Source organism: Diospyros lotus, chromosome 13 (genome assembly GCF_014633365.1).
Source record: "Diospyros lotus cultivar Yz01 chromosome 13, ASM1463336v1, whole genome shotgun sequence".
In the NCBI taxonomy this organism is placed as follows: domain Eukaryota; kingdom Viridiplantae; phylum Streptophyta; class Magnoliopsida; order Ericales; family Ebenaceae; genus Diospyros; species Diospyros lotus.
This window is the reverse complement of record NC_068350.1, coordinates 10,944,842-10,962,645: the sequence shown is the minus strand read 5'-3', so window position 1 is coordinate 10,962,645 and position 17,804 is coordinate 10,944,842. Positions and strand designations below refer to the sequence as shown.

The 17,804-nt window shown below is 36.4% G+C and overlaps 1 protein-coding gene across 2 annotated transcripts; it reads left to right on the top strand.

Annotated features, from left to right (window-relative positions):
* Nucleotides 1–548: 548 nt before the first annotated feature.
* On the top strand, nt 549–11,145 carry LOC127788814 (BEL1-like homeodomain protein 9). 2 transcript variants are annotated; one of them, XR_008020456.1, is made up of 5 exons: nt 549–1,723; nt 8,894–9,252; nt 9,561–9,621; nt 9,826–10,601; nt 11,127–11,145. XR_008020456.1 is itself a non-coding variant. In XM_052317444.1 (4 exons), exons 1-4 carry the CDS (start codon nt 839–841, stop codon nt 10,351–10,353), a joined length of 1,833 nt encoding a protein of 610 aa, XP_052173404.1. In that variant the 5' UTR covers nt 549–838; the 3' UTR covers nt 10,354–10,733. The 2 variants fall into 2 exon arrangements, 1 of the variants encoding a protein (XP_052173404.1); XM_052317444.1 differs by lacking the exon at nt 11,127–11,145 and having other exon boundaries at nt 9,826–10,733.
* The last annotated feature ends 6,659 nt before the right edge of the window (nt 11,146–17,804 follow it).

The window sequence follows — 17,804 nt, the reverse complement described above, 5'->3', positions numbered from 1 at the left end:
TATGGAGATTTTACTACTGCCCGATCATATCATTTAAATTGTGGAGATTTTATTAATTAAAAAAATATAATTGTAAAAAAGAAAAGATAAAATAAGATAAGATAAAAGAAGGGGCAATACCGTAATTGAGATTAACTATAAACCTCGTAAGAAGAGAAGCTTTTGGCGGATGGAGTGAAGGGAGAGCCAATCGCTGTTCCCGCGTTCTCACGTGCGTCATCACAACATATAATTAATAATCCCAACGAAATCTAATAATTAATGGGAGCTACGCCCTACGATTGAATGACGGAATATATAATAATAATAATAATAATAATAATAATAATAATAATAATAATACAGAGGTGGTGACTGAAGGTAGAAACACGACAAGAAGGGAAATGAATAAATGAACAAACTAAAAAAAAACACCGGAAGAAAAATCCGAGGTGGCTACAGTGGGTTGAATTATGACCGGATATAGCCGGTGGCCGTCCGGTTGCTCGCAGCCCTATGCGCGGAAGCCCCCCATTGGAGAGGGCGAGAAAGTGACTAAGAAAGATTTTGTCTGAAAGTATGTGTATTTGTGTGCGAGTGCGTGAGTGAGTGAGAGAGAAAGGGAGAGTTCTCTCTAATCTCTCTCTCTCTCTCTCTCTCTCTCTGGATTCACGTTAGTCTGCTAACCTGCGCAGCTCTGCCATGTATATGCAGCTCAGAAGAAGATCATCATAGCCTTTCACTTCATCGTCTCTTTCACTGTTTCTCTCTCTCTCTCTCTCTTTATTGGACTCCAACAACAACTACTGTTGCGGCTCTCTCTCTCTAGAAGTAGGAGTACTACAGTCTAGTCTTAGTCATGGCGGAGGGTTTTGAGCCCTACCATGTCCCACAGCAAAGCAGAAGAGATAAGCTCAGAGAGGTCGTGCAGGGCGATCCCGCTGGCGCTGGGTGCGTGGATAACCTCCAAAGGTGCGCCGGTTTGCTCCCGCTTTACGATCCCTCGCTCCTTCCCTCCGACCTGCTAACGTGCGCCAAGCCGAGCCCTAACGACCAAGGCCGGGCCTCTCCTTGCAAGGCGGAAGGCGTGAATTTAATGGGCTACTTTGGAGGGATCGTGAATGCTTCGTCTTCGTCTTCCACTTCGCAGCAGCTGTACATGGATCCGCAGTCGTCTATGCACGTAAACCCTAGCTCGATTCAGGATATGAACGGCAACGCGTTTCTCTTCTCCCCTCAGAATATTAGGGGCTTCGATCAGGCCTTTAATGGCGGTGGTGACATCGTGGTGTATAAGCCGGAAGCACTGCCCCAAGGGTTGTCGTTGTCGCTTTCTTCGCATAACAGCCACCAATCCAGTCTCCCTCTGGAGCTGAATCTGCAACGGTATGAGTCCTCGATGTTTAACGACAAGGTCGCTGGCGGCGGCTATGTCGCGCCGGGCATTGTTGGTGGCTCAACTTCCAACGATTTGTCGAGGAGCTCGGTCCCGCTCGGGCCGTTTACGGGCTACGCTTCGATTTTGAAGGGGTCGAGGTTCTTGAAGCCGGCGCAGCAATTGTTGGAAGAGCTTTGTGATGTTGGTCGGGGATTTTATGCGGAAAAGATCTCGGCGGATTCAAGTTCGATGGATCCTCCCATGGAAAATCTGGGCGGGAGTGGAATTGTGGATGACTCGCTCGGCGGTGGAGACAGCGGCGAGCATCGGAGAAAAAAGTCGAGGCTGATTTCGATGCTTGATGAGGTATTAATTATTCTTTAAATTAATATAGTCATCATAATTTTCTTATTTACAGCAGCCCTTAAAGTTATATTCAACAATTTAGCCTTAATTCGCTCAGTTTTTAAGTTACTTCACGTGGATCTTATCCCATATTGTACCATGCGTTTGTTCTTATTCTTCGGAAGAGATATAAGTTTGCACCTTCGAGCTAGCTCTTTTTAGACCCAATCAAACAAATGAATGATTCTTTTGAAATGTTAGCTAGGTTAGGCATTTCCGCTTTCTCAGTACCGGAATGCCTATGTGGTGTTGCATGTGTAAGTTCTTAAAAAGCATTTAAATTTGGATGAGCTGTGTGATAGTTTCTTTGTAATTTATACCTTTCCAGCTATATGCTGTATTCTACATGAACTAGATGCTTGCATTTTAAGGGATAGATGGGGTTAGAGATCACAAAAATTATCCTTTTTTTCCATAAAGTTGATAGGAGGGAATATATGCCCAAAGGTTTGTGCTATAAAAGTGTTTGACAGCATTAGGAAGTTTTAATGGGTGACAATGTCACTTAGCTGGGGTTTAATGGCATAAAGTGATTGAAGGAATCCATTTGAAAAGATTTATACTGAATAAAAAGTGTGCTCAAAAGGCATAATGATATTCCAAGACTCCTTTTATTTGGGACCTGTTAATGAAATGAGATCTACAAACTTGGGAAATCTTAGGATAGAGTATAGGGTTGGGTTAATTTGGTTATAGCTTCACAATTCTGGTTTTTGAGCATCATTAGAAACTGTTTGAAAATGTAAAGCTCACTCTAAGGAATGTTTATGAAGTTTCCTAAATCGGTTCTCGTATGAATACCCCATTTATTTTTTTTTTTTGTATCTTGTTTTCTTCTCACCATATTGTGAGTTCTAAAACATTGGTTGATATACTAAAAAATTGCAAGAAGAATATAGCTGATCCACTCTTTTAGAAAATATTAAAAATTGGGAGTCATGAATTTATGCTTGAACAGTAGAGATGACGGGATATTTGTTGTCTACTTGTAATCTCACTGAAGCACTTTACATTCTACTGGCTATCAGTTTTCTTGTTTTCCTCATTATGTAATGCTATATAGACATAATTCATGTGTACCAAGGAATCAGCTTGGACAGTATGGATGTCGTATCTACTTTGGATATTTAGTTTATCTAGGTTTCTATGATTACAAATGTGTGGTTGTTATTCTTCTTCACAAACAAATCAGTAGGACCATCCATAAGAAGCTTACTTTTAACTGTAGCTATGACTTGATGATCTGCATTGTCTAGTGTAACTTATTTGCAACAGATGTGTGACTGGTTTCAATGATAAGGTTGAGTCTGACAATAGAGAAGGAAGCCTTTCATTCTGTCCTAGTACCAATAGTTGTGAGTGGTTTATATTTGAAGTAGTCACAAGGTCTCAGTGGTCAAAAGAAGGGGAAAAATGTCACAAAGTCTTGTTAGACGCTGGTTTCAGCTGGCTTTATGTGAAACTTTGCATGTAAAGGGAAAGCCAATTTTTTGGGACATAAATTACTTTATTGACAGCTCCACACTTCTGTATGTGGACCCCTATGTGAGTGTGAGCTTATGGACCCAGCTGTATGCCTAAACAATTGTGGAAATAGCAGCATTAGACTTGCTTCAAAATGTATTCAATGAGGGAGGGGTGCTTTTCTAAATTCTGCTGGCATTTTGGTCTTCTTGCAATTTATATACTGGAAGTGATGGAAAGGAGAAGACTTACTGATGAAGGAAAAGAAGGGAAATAAAGACTTCAAACAAGTTCTAATATTTGATATCTGTTGAGGTCATAATTGTCCTTTGGTACTTGTCCCCAATAAATGCAAACAAAGCATGGACTTGTTGCTTTTGTGGCATTTATTGGTGCAAATCTATAAAATTTACATGTATACTGGACAGATACTGGTGCATGCTTTTACTTTTTATTTCTTTCCAGTACATCTCTTCTTCAAGTAAATGAAAATTGGGGGAAAAACAAGGCATAGTGCTATGTGTAAAATTTTAACTCAACTTAATTGGAAGCATCTGTGTAATCTGTTATTAGAGGATTGCAGCTAGAGAGGATCAATAGAAATTTGGTTCATTACTACTAAGGTGCTGCAGCCATTTAATCTCTCACCATATATACATGTATTGATAGCTTGTGTTGAGTCAAAACAACTAAATTAATTATTTCCAGTATTCGCTAGGGAAAAAAGATGAATTCTAGATTATTAACTCAAATGTTTGATAGGTTATTCCTATAATTGAAGTATGACTTTTTTGCTCAATGTGGTAGCACAATATAATGATTTTTAACTACTTTTTCAATTTATTTTGTGAGTGTTAACCATTGATGTCAATAGCAATAAAAATGCCCCTTGGAAAACTTGTGTGAAAGACCTGGTCAAGAAAGTGCCTTAACTTTAGAGGCTTCATTTAACTTTTTTGGTTTTTGCTAAATCCATCATACTCATAATTGTCTGAGCGAATTATGATGACTTTTAAGTTTAAACCCTCCCTCTCTGTTTGATAAGTGACCTTTATGTTGGAAAGTGAACTTAAATATTGAGTCTAGATATACATAATGAAGATACACATAATATTGAGTCTATAACTAATGAAGTTTCCAGAACGTGAGTATGGTTTGTGTAGATACATATAATAACTAATTATGATGACTTTTTTTCTTTCTTTCCAGAAACATGAGTCTAGATACACAAAATAGTTAGTGAAGAGTTGTCTAAGAATGTGTAGTAGGGTTCTTTGATATATGCGTCTGATTTAATTTGTGGAGGAGTCTATAAATTTCAAGATTTGAGGTCTTTATTGTTGAGCAGATTGTCACTGTCTTAAATGAAGTTATGTTTATTGTATTCCTCCCTCAAAGTGGTATCCAAGCCTATCATACTTCCAACATTTTAATCTCTTATTCAACTTTTTTTTTTTGGATGAGTATTCAACTTGCTTTTACTAAAGAGATTATAGCCAATATATGTGTGGGCATGTCTTCTAACTGACTGGAGGATACTAATTTTCTCCCCTTGTGGACTCAGGCAATGTGTGTGGCTTGTTTAATGAGTAGCTTGTTAGATTCTATTTTTAGGGTTGAAATTTTATAATTTGCTTGAAATTGAGTACGCAATTTATTTTGTCTAGCCAGATTTACACAAATCGTGTTTTAGAAGACCCATTTCTTCATCTCCTAGTTGGCTTGGTGGTAAGATGTCATAGTGGTCTCCTATGCCTCCAAGGTTAAATTTTTTTTTGTGGCAAACCCGCACACAGATTTCTGTGTGCTTCCCTCGTGTGTATGGTTTGTGGACTATTTCATGTCCTTGTGAGTTTACATAGTGCATGCTCAAAGGGTAGTGATTGTGTGTTCTTCTCAATAGCCAAAAAAACGAGAACAATTTCTTGTATTTTAACGTTTGAATCTACATTTGATGTTGGGGTTTCATTCATGATCTTTTAGGATTCTGATTCACTTCGTAAGTTCTTCATTGACCCTTTGTGGCTGCAAAGTCAAGAGGTTCATGTTTCAATTTTTATGTCATTGTAGAAACTAGATGAGATTCATTAAGTTCAAATCTACACATTGCAAATTCTTGTTGTAGTTATTGTGTCTCTTTTTCTTCCTTCCAAATCTTTGTTTATCAAATGGTGGATTTGTTTTTGTACTTTGAGATGATATAGATAGTTAATTTGAAGGAGCAATTAATCATTTTCTTGTAAGCATATTTCACATCTTATCTGCAATGCAGTTGGAAGGGCTACCACCATTATTGGGTTGATTGGCATATTTAATAGAGTAAATTGCAACCACCACCACTGTGGTTTGCCTTATTGGCAAAAATTACCCCACGTTTTTCAAAATGGCAATAACCTGCCCTGCTGCCCTGATGTTAAAAATGACATGAAATGGCCATTTTACCCCTGCTTTCCCTCTCCTTTCTCTTTCACTTTCTCTGTCCTATCTCTTATTTTAATTACAAAAGTTATATTTTAATTATAGAAATATATTTTCTTTAACTATATATATAAATCTTATTTTAGAAAATATAGTTCTAAACTAAGAATATATTTTTAATTATATAAATATATTTAACTATGAAAAATGTTCTAACTAAAAAAAAAATACAATTAGAGAAAACAATTTTTTTAAATACAGAACCATTTTCTAATCATTTTACGTTCAAACTTTTACATATAGACTAATATGTATATGTATATCTAAATATATTTTTTATGGTAATATTGTATATATAAATATTATATATAAATATTATATACTTGAAAATAAAAAAAAATCTTTTTTGCCTTTGCTGGAGCTGTACCCAAGTGTGCACCCATAGTGATTTGTTAAGTTGTGGACCACTGGGGGTAAATCTGCAAAGATCTGCAGATTGCTAGGGATTCTCAGCAAATTCCTGGTCAGTAGTTAATCCCCAGTGTCACTGTTTTCCCTCTGGCCCCCAGCAATTCGTCCAGGTCATTGGGGTTGGACCTGAGAAGGAAAAAGAGGAAGGGAGACAGACGAATTGGAGTTGATTATGTGCCACTGGAGAAGATGGGAGGTTGTGGGTTGCTGGCAAACAGTGGCAGAGAATGAAAAATAGAGTAAGAGAGAAATCAAAGATGAGGGCGGAGCTTCACTTAGGTCGAGCTGGCAGTGGTAGGCATTGGTTGCCCGAACACAAGCATTTTGGTCATTTAAAAAAATTTAACTGCGGCTAGCTAAAGCCAGGGGGTTTAGTGCAACAAGGTTTGTAAGGCTAAGGAGGTCATTGCTATTTATAGAAGCTCAGGGGTACTGCCTGCTTTTACAGCAAACCTCTGGGGTGCCAAGTGCAATTTTCCCTATTTTATAGTGAGAATTTTGAGAATTCCAATGCCCTAGAGTTAATAGTTTTGCTTAAGAGTTTTGTTGCTCACATTTTAATAGGATGTACTTTTATCCATTGTTTTTGTTATAATTTTTTTTTTTTTGTTATAAAAAATAGAAGTTGAATTCATGTACTTCCCATACCAGAGACATGTTAAATTGACAAGCCTATTTGGGCATTCCCCTATAATTTGTCCACATGTATATAACAATAATTTTTGAGAGTATAATATTCTGTAGTGTTTCTTTACTATTAGATAACTCTTCAAAATGAGGTATGATTGAAATTGAATCTCTTAGATAAAACCCAATAAAATTGTGAATAATGGATAGGTACAGGAGAGCAATTCCATTAGAGTTATTGCCTACAAATAGCCCCTTGGCATGGTTGTTGATTAGGTCATGACACAGTAATTTGTTAGATGTTACAACAAATTGATAACCAAAGTTCTCAAGAGTGTGAGTGGACCAGTTATCTAGGGTTGTGATGATCGGGATGGTTCTCAGTTTTGTCTATATAAAAACTATGTCATGTGAGGATTTGTAGTTTTTTTCGTGCAAAAAATTCATTTCATGAATGTTCCCATTGTTAAGTGGATCATGGACGTAGGCATTGAGGTCGGACCATGTATGTGCAATCCAATCCTAACATATAGCAGACGCTATTATTCTACTCATATATGATCTTAAGGTTGGCCAAAACTTTTTTGTTTTGTCCTTTTCAAATTTTAGAAGACCATGTATCTTTTTGATAAATTGATTGTTATAACCCTTAAATTAGACCCTTTCTCTTAGAACAAGGTGTTTAAGTTGGTAAAATATATATTTTAATTCCTATACTTGCACATTTTTTTCATTTATGCACTCGAACTTTTTGTTGTTTCAAAGACATTCCTGAACTATGCAATTTTGAGTCAATTGCACCCATGAACTTTTTGTTGTTTCAATTACACTCTTAAATTTAATGTGTAATTGACTCGAAATTACATAGTTTAGGGGTGTAATTGAAGCAAAAAAAAGGGTCAAAAGTGAAATTGACTTGAAATTGCATACTTCAGGGGTGTTTTTGAAACAACAAAAAGTTTTGAGTTTCTAAATGAAAAAACATACAAGTATAAGGGCTAAAATATATATTTGGCCTGTTTAAGTTGGATAAATAGCTTCTAGTATCATGTTTGGACAAGTATTATTGGAGATTATCATGTACAGGAGATGTTACTCATAATTTTGGAAGAAATTATTGTTGTCATTCTATAAGTTCTATTTGTAGTGGACAACTAAAGTGCTCAAAGAAATGTCTCTAGGCGGCTCGACAATCAACCATATATACAAAACATGCAACGAAACAATTAGTTTTGAACTGAAAATTGGATCTGTTATTACTTCTAGAGTGTTTTTGTTCTTTTCTTTGATGAGTAATATTTATTTCCTCGAATTATATGTATGAAGAAAATGGAGAACTTTCTTACTTGTTTATAAATATAACTTTTAGAATAGATATTAAGGCATTTATTTTGCATTTCTTTTCCAATATATGTTATGTGAAAATGATTTCTTATTATTTTAAGAATTGTTAAATATAAATGTGTATTGGTGTAAGAAATGAATAAAATAGTTCCATATATGTTATAGGTATTTTTATACATATATATTTATTTATTTATTTAGAGGCACACATAATACATATTACATATACATGTATATGCAAGTAACTTTTTTTATTTTTTTATTTTTTTTTTTGTCCTTGCCTTGAAATCATTTGAATAGTTGCATGATATTCCTCCTGACATTATTCTTGTTCTTGACCCCCATGGTCAGTGAGACAAGTAGTTTATTGTGCTTGAATTTATGGGTGTTTGCTTCCGGAGTATTACTGATTCACACAAGCACTTAGTGTTTGTTTTTTTTTTTTTTTGTGCGCGCGTGTTCAGAAGTTCTAGCTTGTGTTTATTCAACAATTGAAAGAGGCATTGGGCATTGGGCCATGTGTGTGTGTAATTTATTCCACAAGTATAAATAATCCCCCTCAAGTTTCACTCTAAGCTAATTAACTCTGCGCTTGATTAATTCACTTACCACATTTAACTTGTTTCATGCATAGAACAAGAACTCTGATGGCAATGACTAACAATCACTGTGCTTCACCTTGTGTGCGGTAGATACTAATATTATGTTACCGAAATGCTCTTGGGATAAATTTGTTGTGTTACACCAAAAGGAGAAATATGAAATTTTGGATTTTTTTAAATTTTATTGTCTTTTCATCATTGTTAGGTCTATAGGAGGTACAAGTATTACTACCAACAAATGCAAGCAGTTGTAGCATCATTTGAATCTGTCGCTGGGCTAAGCAATGCAGCGCCATTTGCAAACTTGGCTTTAAAAGCCATGTCTAAGCACTTCAGAAACTTGAAAAATGCAATCACTGACCAGCTGCAGTTCACAAGCAAAGCTCAAAACTACAAGAAGGATGAAAATCCAGGTTTTGGAAACCCTGATAACCTTTATAGCCAAAGACCAGCTCAAAACTCAAAATTTCTTGAACATCAACCTGTCTGGCGACCCCAAAGAGGACTGCCTGAGCGTGCCGTAACTGTGCTTAGGGCATGGTTGTTTGACCACTTCCTCCACCCGTAAGTATATTTTTTTCCTTTGAAAAAGATAAACGTTTCATTCCCTAAAGGTTTTTTGGACTAATATTTAGTTATGTGGCTAGGAGGCTAGGACACTGAAAATTCTGCTTGTATAGCAATACTGACAGTTTACTAGTCAACTTTTTAGAATAATACTCCCATTTTCCTTTTTATCAATCTTAATTCAACTCTATTTAGCAAAAAAAAAAAGAAAAGAAAAAGGATAATGATTGTCGATGTAACTTTCTCTATGGGAAAAAAATGAAAATCTATATGCTTTGGTTGTATTCACTGTTTGATTTTTTCAGTTATCCTACTGACACAGACAAGCTAATGCTGGCCAGACAGACTGGACTGTCCCGAAGCCAGGTTTGCAACATCTTGCTAGCTCTTACATTCTATCTTGGTCTTGCAGCTATATTGAGTAAACTTTGCCTTTTCGACCCCACCTTAAACTCACCTCTCCTAAAATCTCCACAATTGCCACAGCAGTGCTCACACACATATATCAGGTCTTGAGAGTTTGATTAATCAAATTGGGGCAATCCATTTTGACAATGACATGTATATCAGGTCTCAAATTGGTTCATCAATGCACGGGTTAGACTTTGGAAGCCGATGGTGGAAGAAATGCACATGCTTGAAACTCATCAAGCTCAAAAAGCTTCACAAAGGGAGGAGCAAAATGCTGATCGGCCAAGTGACCATTTACCTACTGCAACCTCTCTTGCTTCGGAAAATCCATCCACCTCTGCCAAGAGGACTCAAGACCTTCCCTCCAAGCGCACAAGAAATGAATTTGCTGACATATCAATGGGGACTGATGATCCAGTGAGTTTATCTTATGAAAATTTGTCACGCCATCAACACGTTGGTGTTGCTGCAAGCACTGCCGGTGGGAGTGGAGGTGTCTCTCTGACACTCGGACTCCATCAGAATAATGGCATCGGTTTATCAGAGCCCTTTCCAATTAATGCAGCTCGGCGGTTTGGTCTTGATTCCAACAGTGAGGGTTATGTATTGGGTAGCTTTGAAGCCCAGAATCGGCAATTTGGAAGAGACATTATGGGAAGCCAACTTCTCCACGATTTTGTTGGATGATGACAATACTTCGTTCTGGCCTTAACTATTCAAGTGATATGCCTAGAGAGGGTCCAATTAGATTTGCCTGTATCGATCTACTGCCTGGATCCAAGCAGTAGTAGTGATTAAATGCTTTAGACGAGTTCTGGTGGTGCTATATATTTGTCGTATTTGCAAGGAGGCGAGGCGATGATGCGATTAATTGAGTGCGAGTATCATCCCTTCTAGATGTGTATACAAGTGAAGAAATTGTAAGGAAAACGCAGGTGAGCTTTAGATCTTGGTAAATGATACCTTGGCTTAGAACATTCTATTTATGAATGAGAAATGATTCTGAAGCATGCCTTCTTCTGTACACTGATCCTGTGTTGTGTTGTGTTATTTTTTATATTTCCCCCTTTGGCTGGTTGGCAGTGGCAGTGAAGGAAGAAAGGGTCGCGTTTTGTTCTATTCCAAATTTTGCTTTTCCATGCTAATTCTGTCGACTTTCATTATTTATTAATTATCATGCTGTGTTTGGTGTACTAAATTAAGGTGGCTTCTAGTTCGTTGAAAGGGTGTGTAGTCTAGTCCCAGAGTTCTGTTTTAGTGACCAAATGCAAGTCCATTTTGGGTTGGTCACGGCCATTGAAGATGGGCCCTCTGTTGTGGAGAAGAGGATTTCTGGAACAAATTTGTATTGGATTAAAGTTCTGCGTTAACAAAAAGTTAAAAAAGAGGGGGATGGTTCTTTGTGCGTGCATTTTCTTTTTTAATTTATATGACAACAATTTTAAAATTAATAATTCCAGGTATGTTAGGTGAAGTTGTCAAACAAAATGGGCTATTTATCTCAAACTGTTCCCACGTCTCCAAATAGTTCTCTCCCGTGAAGCCCGGATGATGCCTCTGTTCTCGCGCATTCAGAGTCTCAACTTGCGGAGGCCGGATAGGAAGCCACAGAGAGGGACGTGGCTGTAGACATGTACGCTTGACTGCCCATACCCAGCTGCCGACGGCGGCGCCAAGAACTTGCAACCACGACACCACCACCACTCCTCGCCGGCGGCATTGCATCTAGCAAGACCTGTGCGGTTTTCTTTTGATTTGTTTTTGTTTTTGTTTTTGGTGGCATAATCTTGTACTATTGTCCTGCTTGGGGCCTACAACTACCAGCATAATAACACACAAATTACGCGCACTAGCTAAACAGAAAATTTGTAGGTGGGCTCGTCCAAAGAGATTTGGATCCTGGTTGCGGACTCGCCTGTGAGTTGCGATTAAGTTTGTTTTGTGCTTTAGCTTTACGTATGGCTAGGCTGTTTATGCTCGTACAGAGAGAGTTATGCATTGTTACAATCAGACCATTTGAAGCCTACAATTGAAATGGGACTTGGAGGTCTAATAACTGGTTTCCTTTCTTGTTTTGTTCAGATTTAGAGAATGAATTTGTCCATGGAAAGGAAAAGCAAATAATCACTTTCCCATTGTTCTGTTTTGAAAAACATGTGGTTAGTTTCCTGTAGTCTAAGCAAACAAGATGGATGAATTTGTCCAATGTTATCTAAATATTTTTGTTATGAATTTTCACATTTGTAGATAACTGTTATATTTGTTGTAGATACTATTAGTCAATTTCTTTTTTTTAAGGCTTTGTTATTTTTATCACGGTATATATATATATATATATATATATATAAACTTAAATAATAAACTTATAGTCATTTTTATCATCAAACTTTTTTATGGTATCAGAGCCTCTCGTGTTAAACAAGTGTTTTTTTCACCACAACCTTCTTTCTGCCATGGCTGAAACCACACCCTCTGCTGCCAATTCAACCTCTACTGCAGCCACTGCCGTTATCGCTCAAAACCCACCAAGTCAGATCGTTGCAATCAATGTAGCTACTTAGCTTCCTCTTAAACTCACCAAACTTAATTACCCCTCTAGGAGAGTACAGTTTCAATCTCTATTGTTTGGCTACGATCTTGAAGGCTACATTGATGACACATGTCCTTGTCCTTTTCTTACTATTGCCAACCCAGATAACTGTACAACTTCACCAATCTTGCATATTGGTTGTGGCGATGACAGGACAATCTTCTCTTTCAAGCCATTTAGGCATTTGTGTCTGATCGTTATAGCACCTCTTATTACGTTTGCAAGTCTCACACTCGAATCAAGGGAGTTCGGGAGATCCTTACCAACACAACGATTGAAGATTGAAGTATTGTTGATTATATGCAAATTGTGAAAAACATCTCTAAAACTCTCGCTTTAGCACGCTCACCAATAATTGAGGATGAACTCATTTATGCCACTCTCAAAGGTTTTGGTTCTAAATTTAAGGAGATCACTGCAACAATTTCACGCACGTGACTCTTATCATTTCCTTTGAAGAGCTACATGACAAATTGGCTTATCATGAATTAGCATTGAAGTGCAGTGCCACCACACAAGAAAAGTTGCCTATCATTGCTTAGTTCAACCAATGCAGCAACAACAATAGAGGCAAGCATTCCTGTGGGAACAACGATAGAGGTGTGCATTCTCAGTATGGGAACCGACCTCCAAATCAAGGGAATTTCAATAACAGAGCTTATCACAACAATGATCATTTTTCCAATCCTGGGCACTCAATCATCTAGCAATCAATATTGGCATCCCTACTACAACAATAATCAACCACGAATTGTGTGTCAATTGTGTGACAAACCTGGTTGTGGCGTTAAAACATGCAAACCTCGCCCACATTCGTTCTTAGCACCACAATCCAATTTCATGTAGAACAATCCTCGAGGTAATAGCAGCAACAATTGGATAGTTGATTCTGGCGCATCTCACCATATCACATTTGAACTCCCAAAATCTGTCAATGCACTCAAAATATGGTGGTAATGACGATTAGGAGTCTGCATTCGGTTATAACCAAATCGAATCAGCTGATTTTTGCTAACCGAACTGAACCATCTCTAAGCATATAACCAAACCGAACTGATACACTAACCGAAATAACCGAAACCGATCTAATCGATTTCAAATTTGAGCTAACCGAATCGAAAAATCTACCCAACAACCAAACCAAATTTAAACAAAAACTGAACTAACCAAGTTTGATATTGAGCTAACCGAATCGAAAACCCACGCAAAATCAAACCAAACTGAACAAATCTAAACAAAAAGAAAGAACATAAACATATAAACATAAAACATGATATAAAACATCCTATGTAATTTTTACCATATAACAATAAAAGAAATATAAAACAAAATCTTCATTTTTGTGTTGTCCTCGATAACAAGTTCTGCGACTAGGAAAGAGAAGTAAACAGGAAAAGATTTCACAATCCTCATTCCTCAACGTCAAAGCATAATAGAGTAAGTAATACAAAACTTTCCTTTTAGCAGACATTAAATACTAAACCATGATAGCATACTTCCTCATTGGAAAGTACATCTCCATCTTCTTCTCCCTCTCAGTCTTCAATGAGGCTTGCACAATAATCATAAGAAAATGCAACGGCAGTTCAACATAAATCTGCTGGAAACTAAGGGCATTTATATAACAATTACACTCAACTACAAGCATTTTAACATGTCCCTTCCAAAATTTGATCACAAGTTGATAAAAAAAGAAAGAAAGAAAGAAAGAAAAACAAGAGACCACAGTGAGTATCATGGCAATGAAGAGTAACACCAGAATATTATTCAGGCTATAAACAATTAACAAGTTGAAGCATGAATGAATTGGGGAAGTATGTGGTAAATGGAATTCCATCACTAGCAAAAACAAAGGTCACCAAAAATTAACATGAGCAGTAGGTTTAAGTCCCTTGTTCATTAAAACCATAGCCAAATTGAGCCTGCTTTGGGCCAGGCAGCCAGATACCTTGCATGCGCCAAATATATACCAAGACAACCACATTTCCATGCAATGTAAAAACACTACGACAACCATATTCCAAGGCAACATAGTTTCCATAATTCCATGTAATGAAAAACAACTCAAGAAAACTGGGCCTTCACACAATAGCCTTTCATACCATTTTAACAGCGAAAATAGAAGGAAAAAAAACACATGAGAAGCATCACATACTCAAAAACTAACAAGCAGGGAAAGAAGGTAATTCTAAAATATTTAAGCAAATAATTCAATGAGACAAAATGCGACTTAAAGTATTAGGCTTCACCACAATCTGTTTCCGCTAGCATTGTTAATATTAAGCAAATACATATATTAATAAAATGCCAGTCGATCAAGTCAAGACATTTAAGATTATGATAGTCCAATGATAATGGCGTTTAACAGGCATACACCTGCCATTTTAAGCAATTATCAAAATTCTGGCCATAGATTATAGTTCTAACATAATGACGTTACTTGTAGGGTAACAAAAGGCATGTTATATGACAATGATGCTATGTGGAATAAACACTATAAAATAACTACATGCACCACAACAGTGAGAATGGTAAATTAAGAAAAAGATTTTCAGTTTCAGTTCAACAGTTAAGACATTTATTTTCTATCTCCAAGCTGTGGTTCATACTTCATATTAATAGTTAATATTTTTCGTTGCTGTAGAGAAATTTCATCCAAGCAACACCATATCAATTCAAAACCAGCATAGCACAAGAAAAAAGCTTGATCTAAGGTGTAGTCTCTATGATGTAAGACACTCTTGAGGAAGATTTGGATGGGTTTATCATAGGTGTAAGAGTAGATGTTAGCATGACATATATGCTTCATTCTAAATCTATAAAATAATGCAATAAACACATATTGACTAATGCATTCAACACATTAAAACAAATATTGAAATACTGAGAGGCTCAAATACTCTTATTTACAAATGCACGAGTCTTCAAAATCTAAATTTTCATAGGTGCGTGGCTATCAATGGTAACCTTTGTCAATTTTAAAAACAATACACAAAATTAATTAAATAATTTCAAAAGAAACAACTAACAAGTATTAAGTATTGAACTAAATTTTAAAAAAATGAGTAACAATGAGTTTACCTTCTTCAAGTTGTTCAACATAATCCAAATTTTCTTCAACACTCATTGGGGGGGTAGATGATCGAAGCCAATCTTGTGTACAAATTAGATCAAGTACTCAACCTCCTGTGTTGAAGGCAGACTCGGACGTAACAGTAAAAATTGAAATTGCCAACACATCCCGAGCCATATAAGATAGAATAGGAAACCGATGACAATTAACTTTCCACCAATTCAAAATGTCAAAGTCATTAGTTTCCTCCTCACACACTTCACTTAAATACTTATCCCATTCTGAAGGCACAATTGTAGACCCACTACCATTGGCATACTTATACTTTTTGAAACGAGAACTAAGGAAGTTTGGTCTGTCAGATTTTCCCTTCTCGATATTCTCCACAACAAGTGGAGTAAACACTTGAGAACGCTCTCCTATTTCACCTTGAGGTGCCATTTTTTTTTTATATTCTTTATACAAAGCATATACGACATTTTTTAAGGACAAAACTACAACAACCCCTTTCTCACCTAGATACATCTCCTGAAGTGCATACTCCATAAACTCTAACTTGTGCCTAGGATCAAGCACCACAGCAATGTAAAGCAAGTGATTTATTTTTTTTTGGATCTCCCCAATATTTATCAAACTTTTCTTTCATTTTTTCAGCCATCTCACTCAACTCAAGATCGTTACTCTCTTGCCACTCATGTAAGAGACAGTGAACAATACTAATCTCATGAAAAAAGTGTTGGAGGTGACGTATGAAGTACCCGAAACCCGCAAACTAAGCTCATAAAATTGTTGTAACACTCTAAATAACATTTTGACCATCGTCCAATCCTTTGGCTTGGGTCTCCCATCAATAGTAATAAGCTGTTGTAGGTCATTATTTCAACTATTTATACCAAGATCAAGCATAAAACATGGTTCTTCCTCATCAAATCTCTCAAAAACCCTCTCAAAATTTTGAGCGGTCTCTAACATCAGGTATGTGGAGTTCCATCTAGTTGCAACATTCAACTATAGTAGGTCCTTAGATTCGATTTTTTCCACTTCCACACATTCTTTGAATTTTCTTAATCTTGCTGGAGATTATCTAATATATCTAATTGTATCCCTAACTCTTGTTATTGATTCATCTAGCTCTTTCAACCCATGTTGCACAACCAGATTTATTATATGAGCCACACACCTGATATGCAAATAATAGCCACTCATAATGCTAGCATCCCATTTTGCCATTTTTTTTTCCTAAAGTTACCCGCAACAACATCATTTGAACTAGCAATATCTACTGTTAAAGTCAAAACACTATCAAGTTTCCATCCCATTAGACACTTCTCAATTGCCATAGCAATGGCATCACCTTTGTGACTATATATAGGACAAAAATTTAATTTTTTTTCTTTAATGTCCAATTATTGTCAATATAGTGCTCCGTCAAGCACATATAATTAATCCTTTGAATGGAGGTCCATGTGTCAGTGGTTAAACAAACTCTTTGACATGAATCTTTTACCTCATTCATCAATTTCAACCTCTCTTCATTGAATAATTCAAAACAATCTTGAGAAATTGTCCAATGTGAAGGAATTCAAAATTTTGGACAAATCACATTAATGAAGTGCCTAAACTCCTCACACTCGACAAATTTGAAAGGCATCTCATCTACCATCACCATGCGAGCTAAAGCCTTTCTAACAAACACTTGATCAAATTTATAATTCACCAATCCTATACTCTCCCCTTCTTTCTCACCCCATGTTGAAGTTTGTTGCAAGTTTAATTATATTTGATGGGTTTCCAAAGCATGAGGGTGTTTTTTATATGTTCCCATATGATTCCTTAAAGTCGTAGTCCCATTTTTTTTGGGATCACAATGGAAGTCCCTAGAACAATAGTTGCATCTCCTTTTAATCTGACCTTCTGAATTTGTAAACTTGGTAAAATGATCCCACATATCTGACTTAGCTCTTATTATTTTTCTCTTTGTCTTTCCTAGTAATGTTGCACCTCTATCATGTTGAGATTGGCTACCTTGGCTTGGTGCTATTGGCGTTGGTGTAGGCATTGAACTATCATCCATACTAGGGATGTTTGTGGTGTGACTCATGTCTTCTTCTTTTGTCATCTAAAATTAATACAATTATAATTAATACTAATGTGTATTGCATTTAAATAGTGAGTTTAAATGTTTTTTTCTAATTAAATTACACTCTTTTGATTAAAAAGAAAAATTAAGGGGCTATAATCAAAATTCTATCCCTGTCTTAGACTCCTAGTACTAGCACTAGAATATGAGAAAATAATCACTTCCTATAGAACCAGAACAAAAAAAATAGTGAAACACACACCAAAGATATTATGACCATATAACAAGATAACAGAAAGGAAAAGGACCAAACCAAAATCTGAAAACAATGAATGCATAATAAAGGAATTAATAGCAAATTCCATAAGGCATAATCAATAACAAATGATCACATA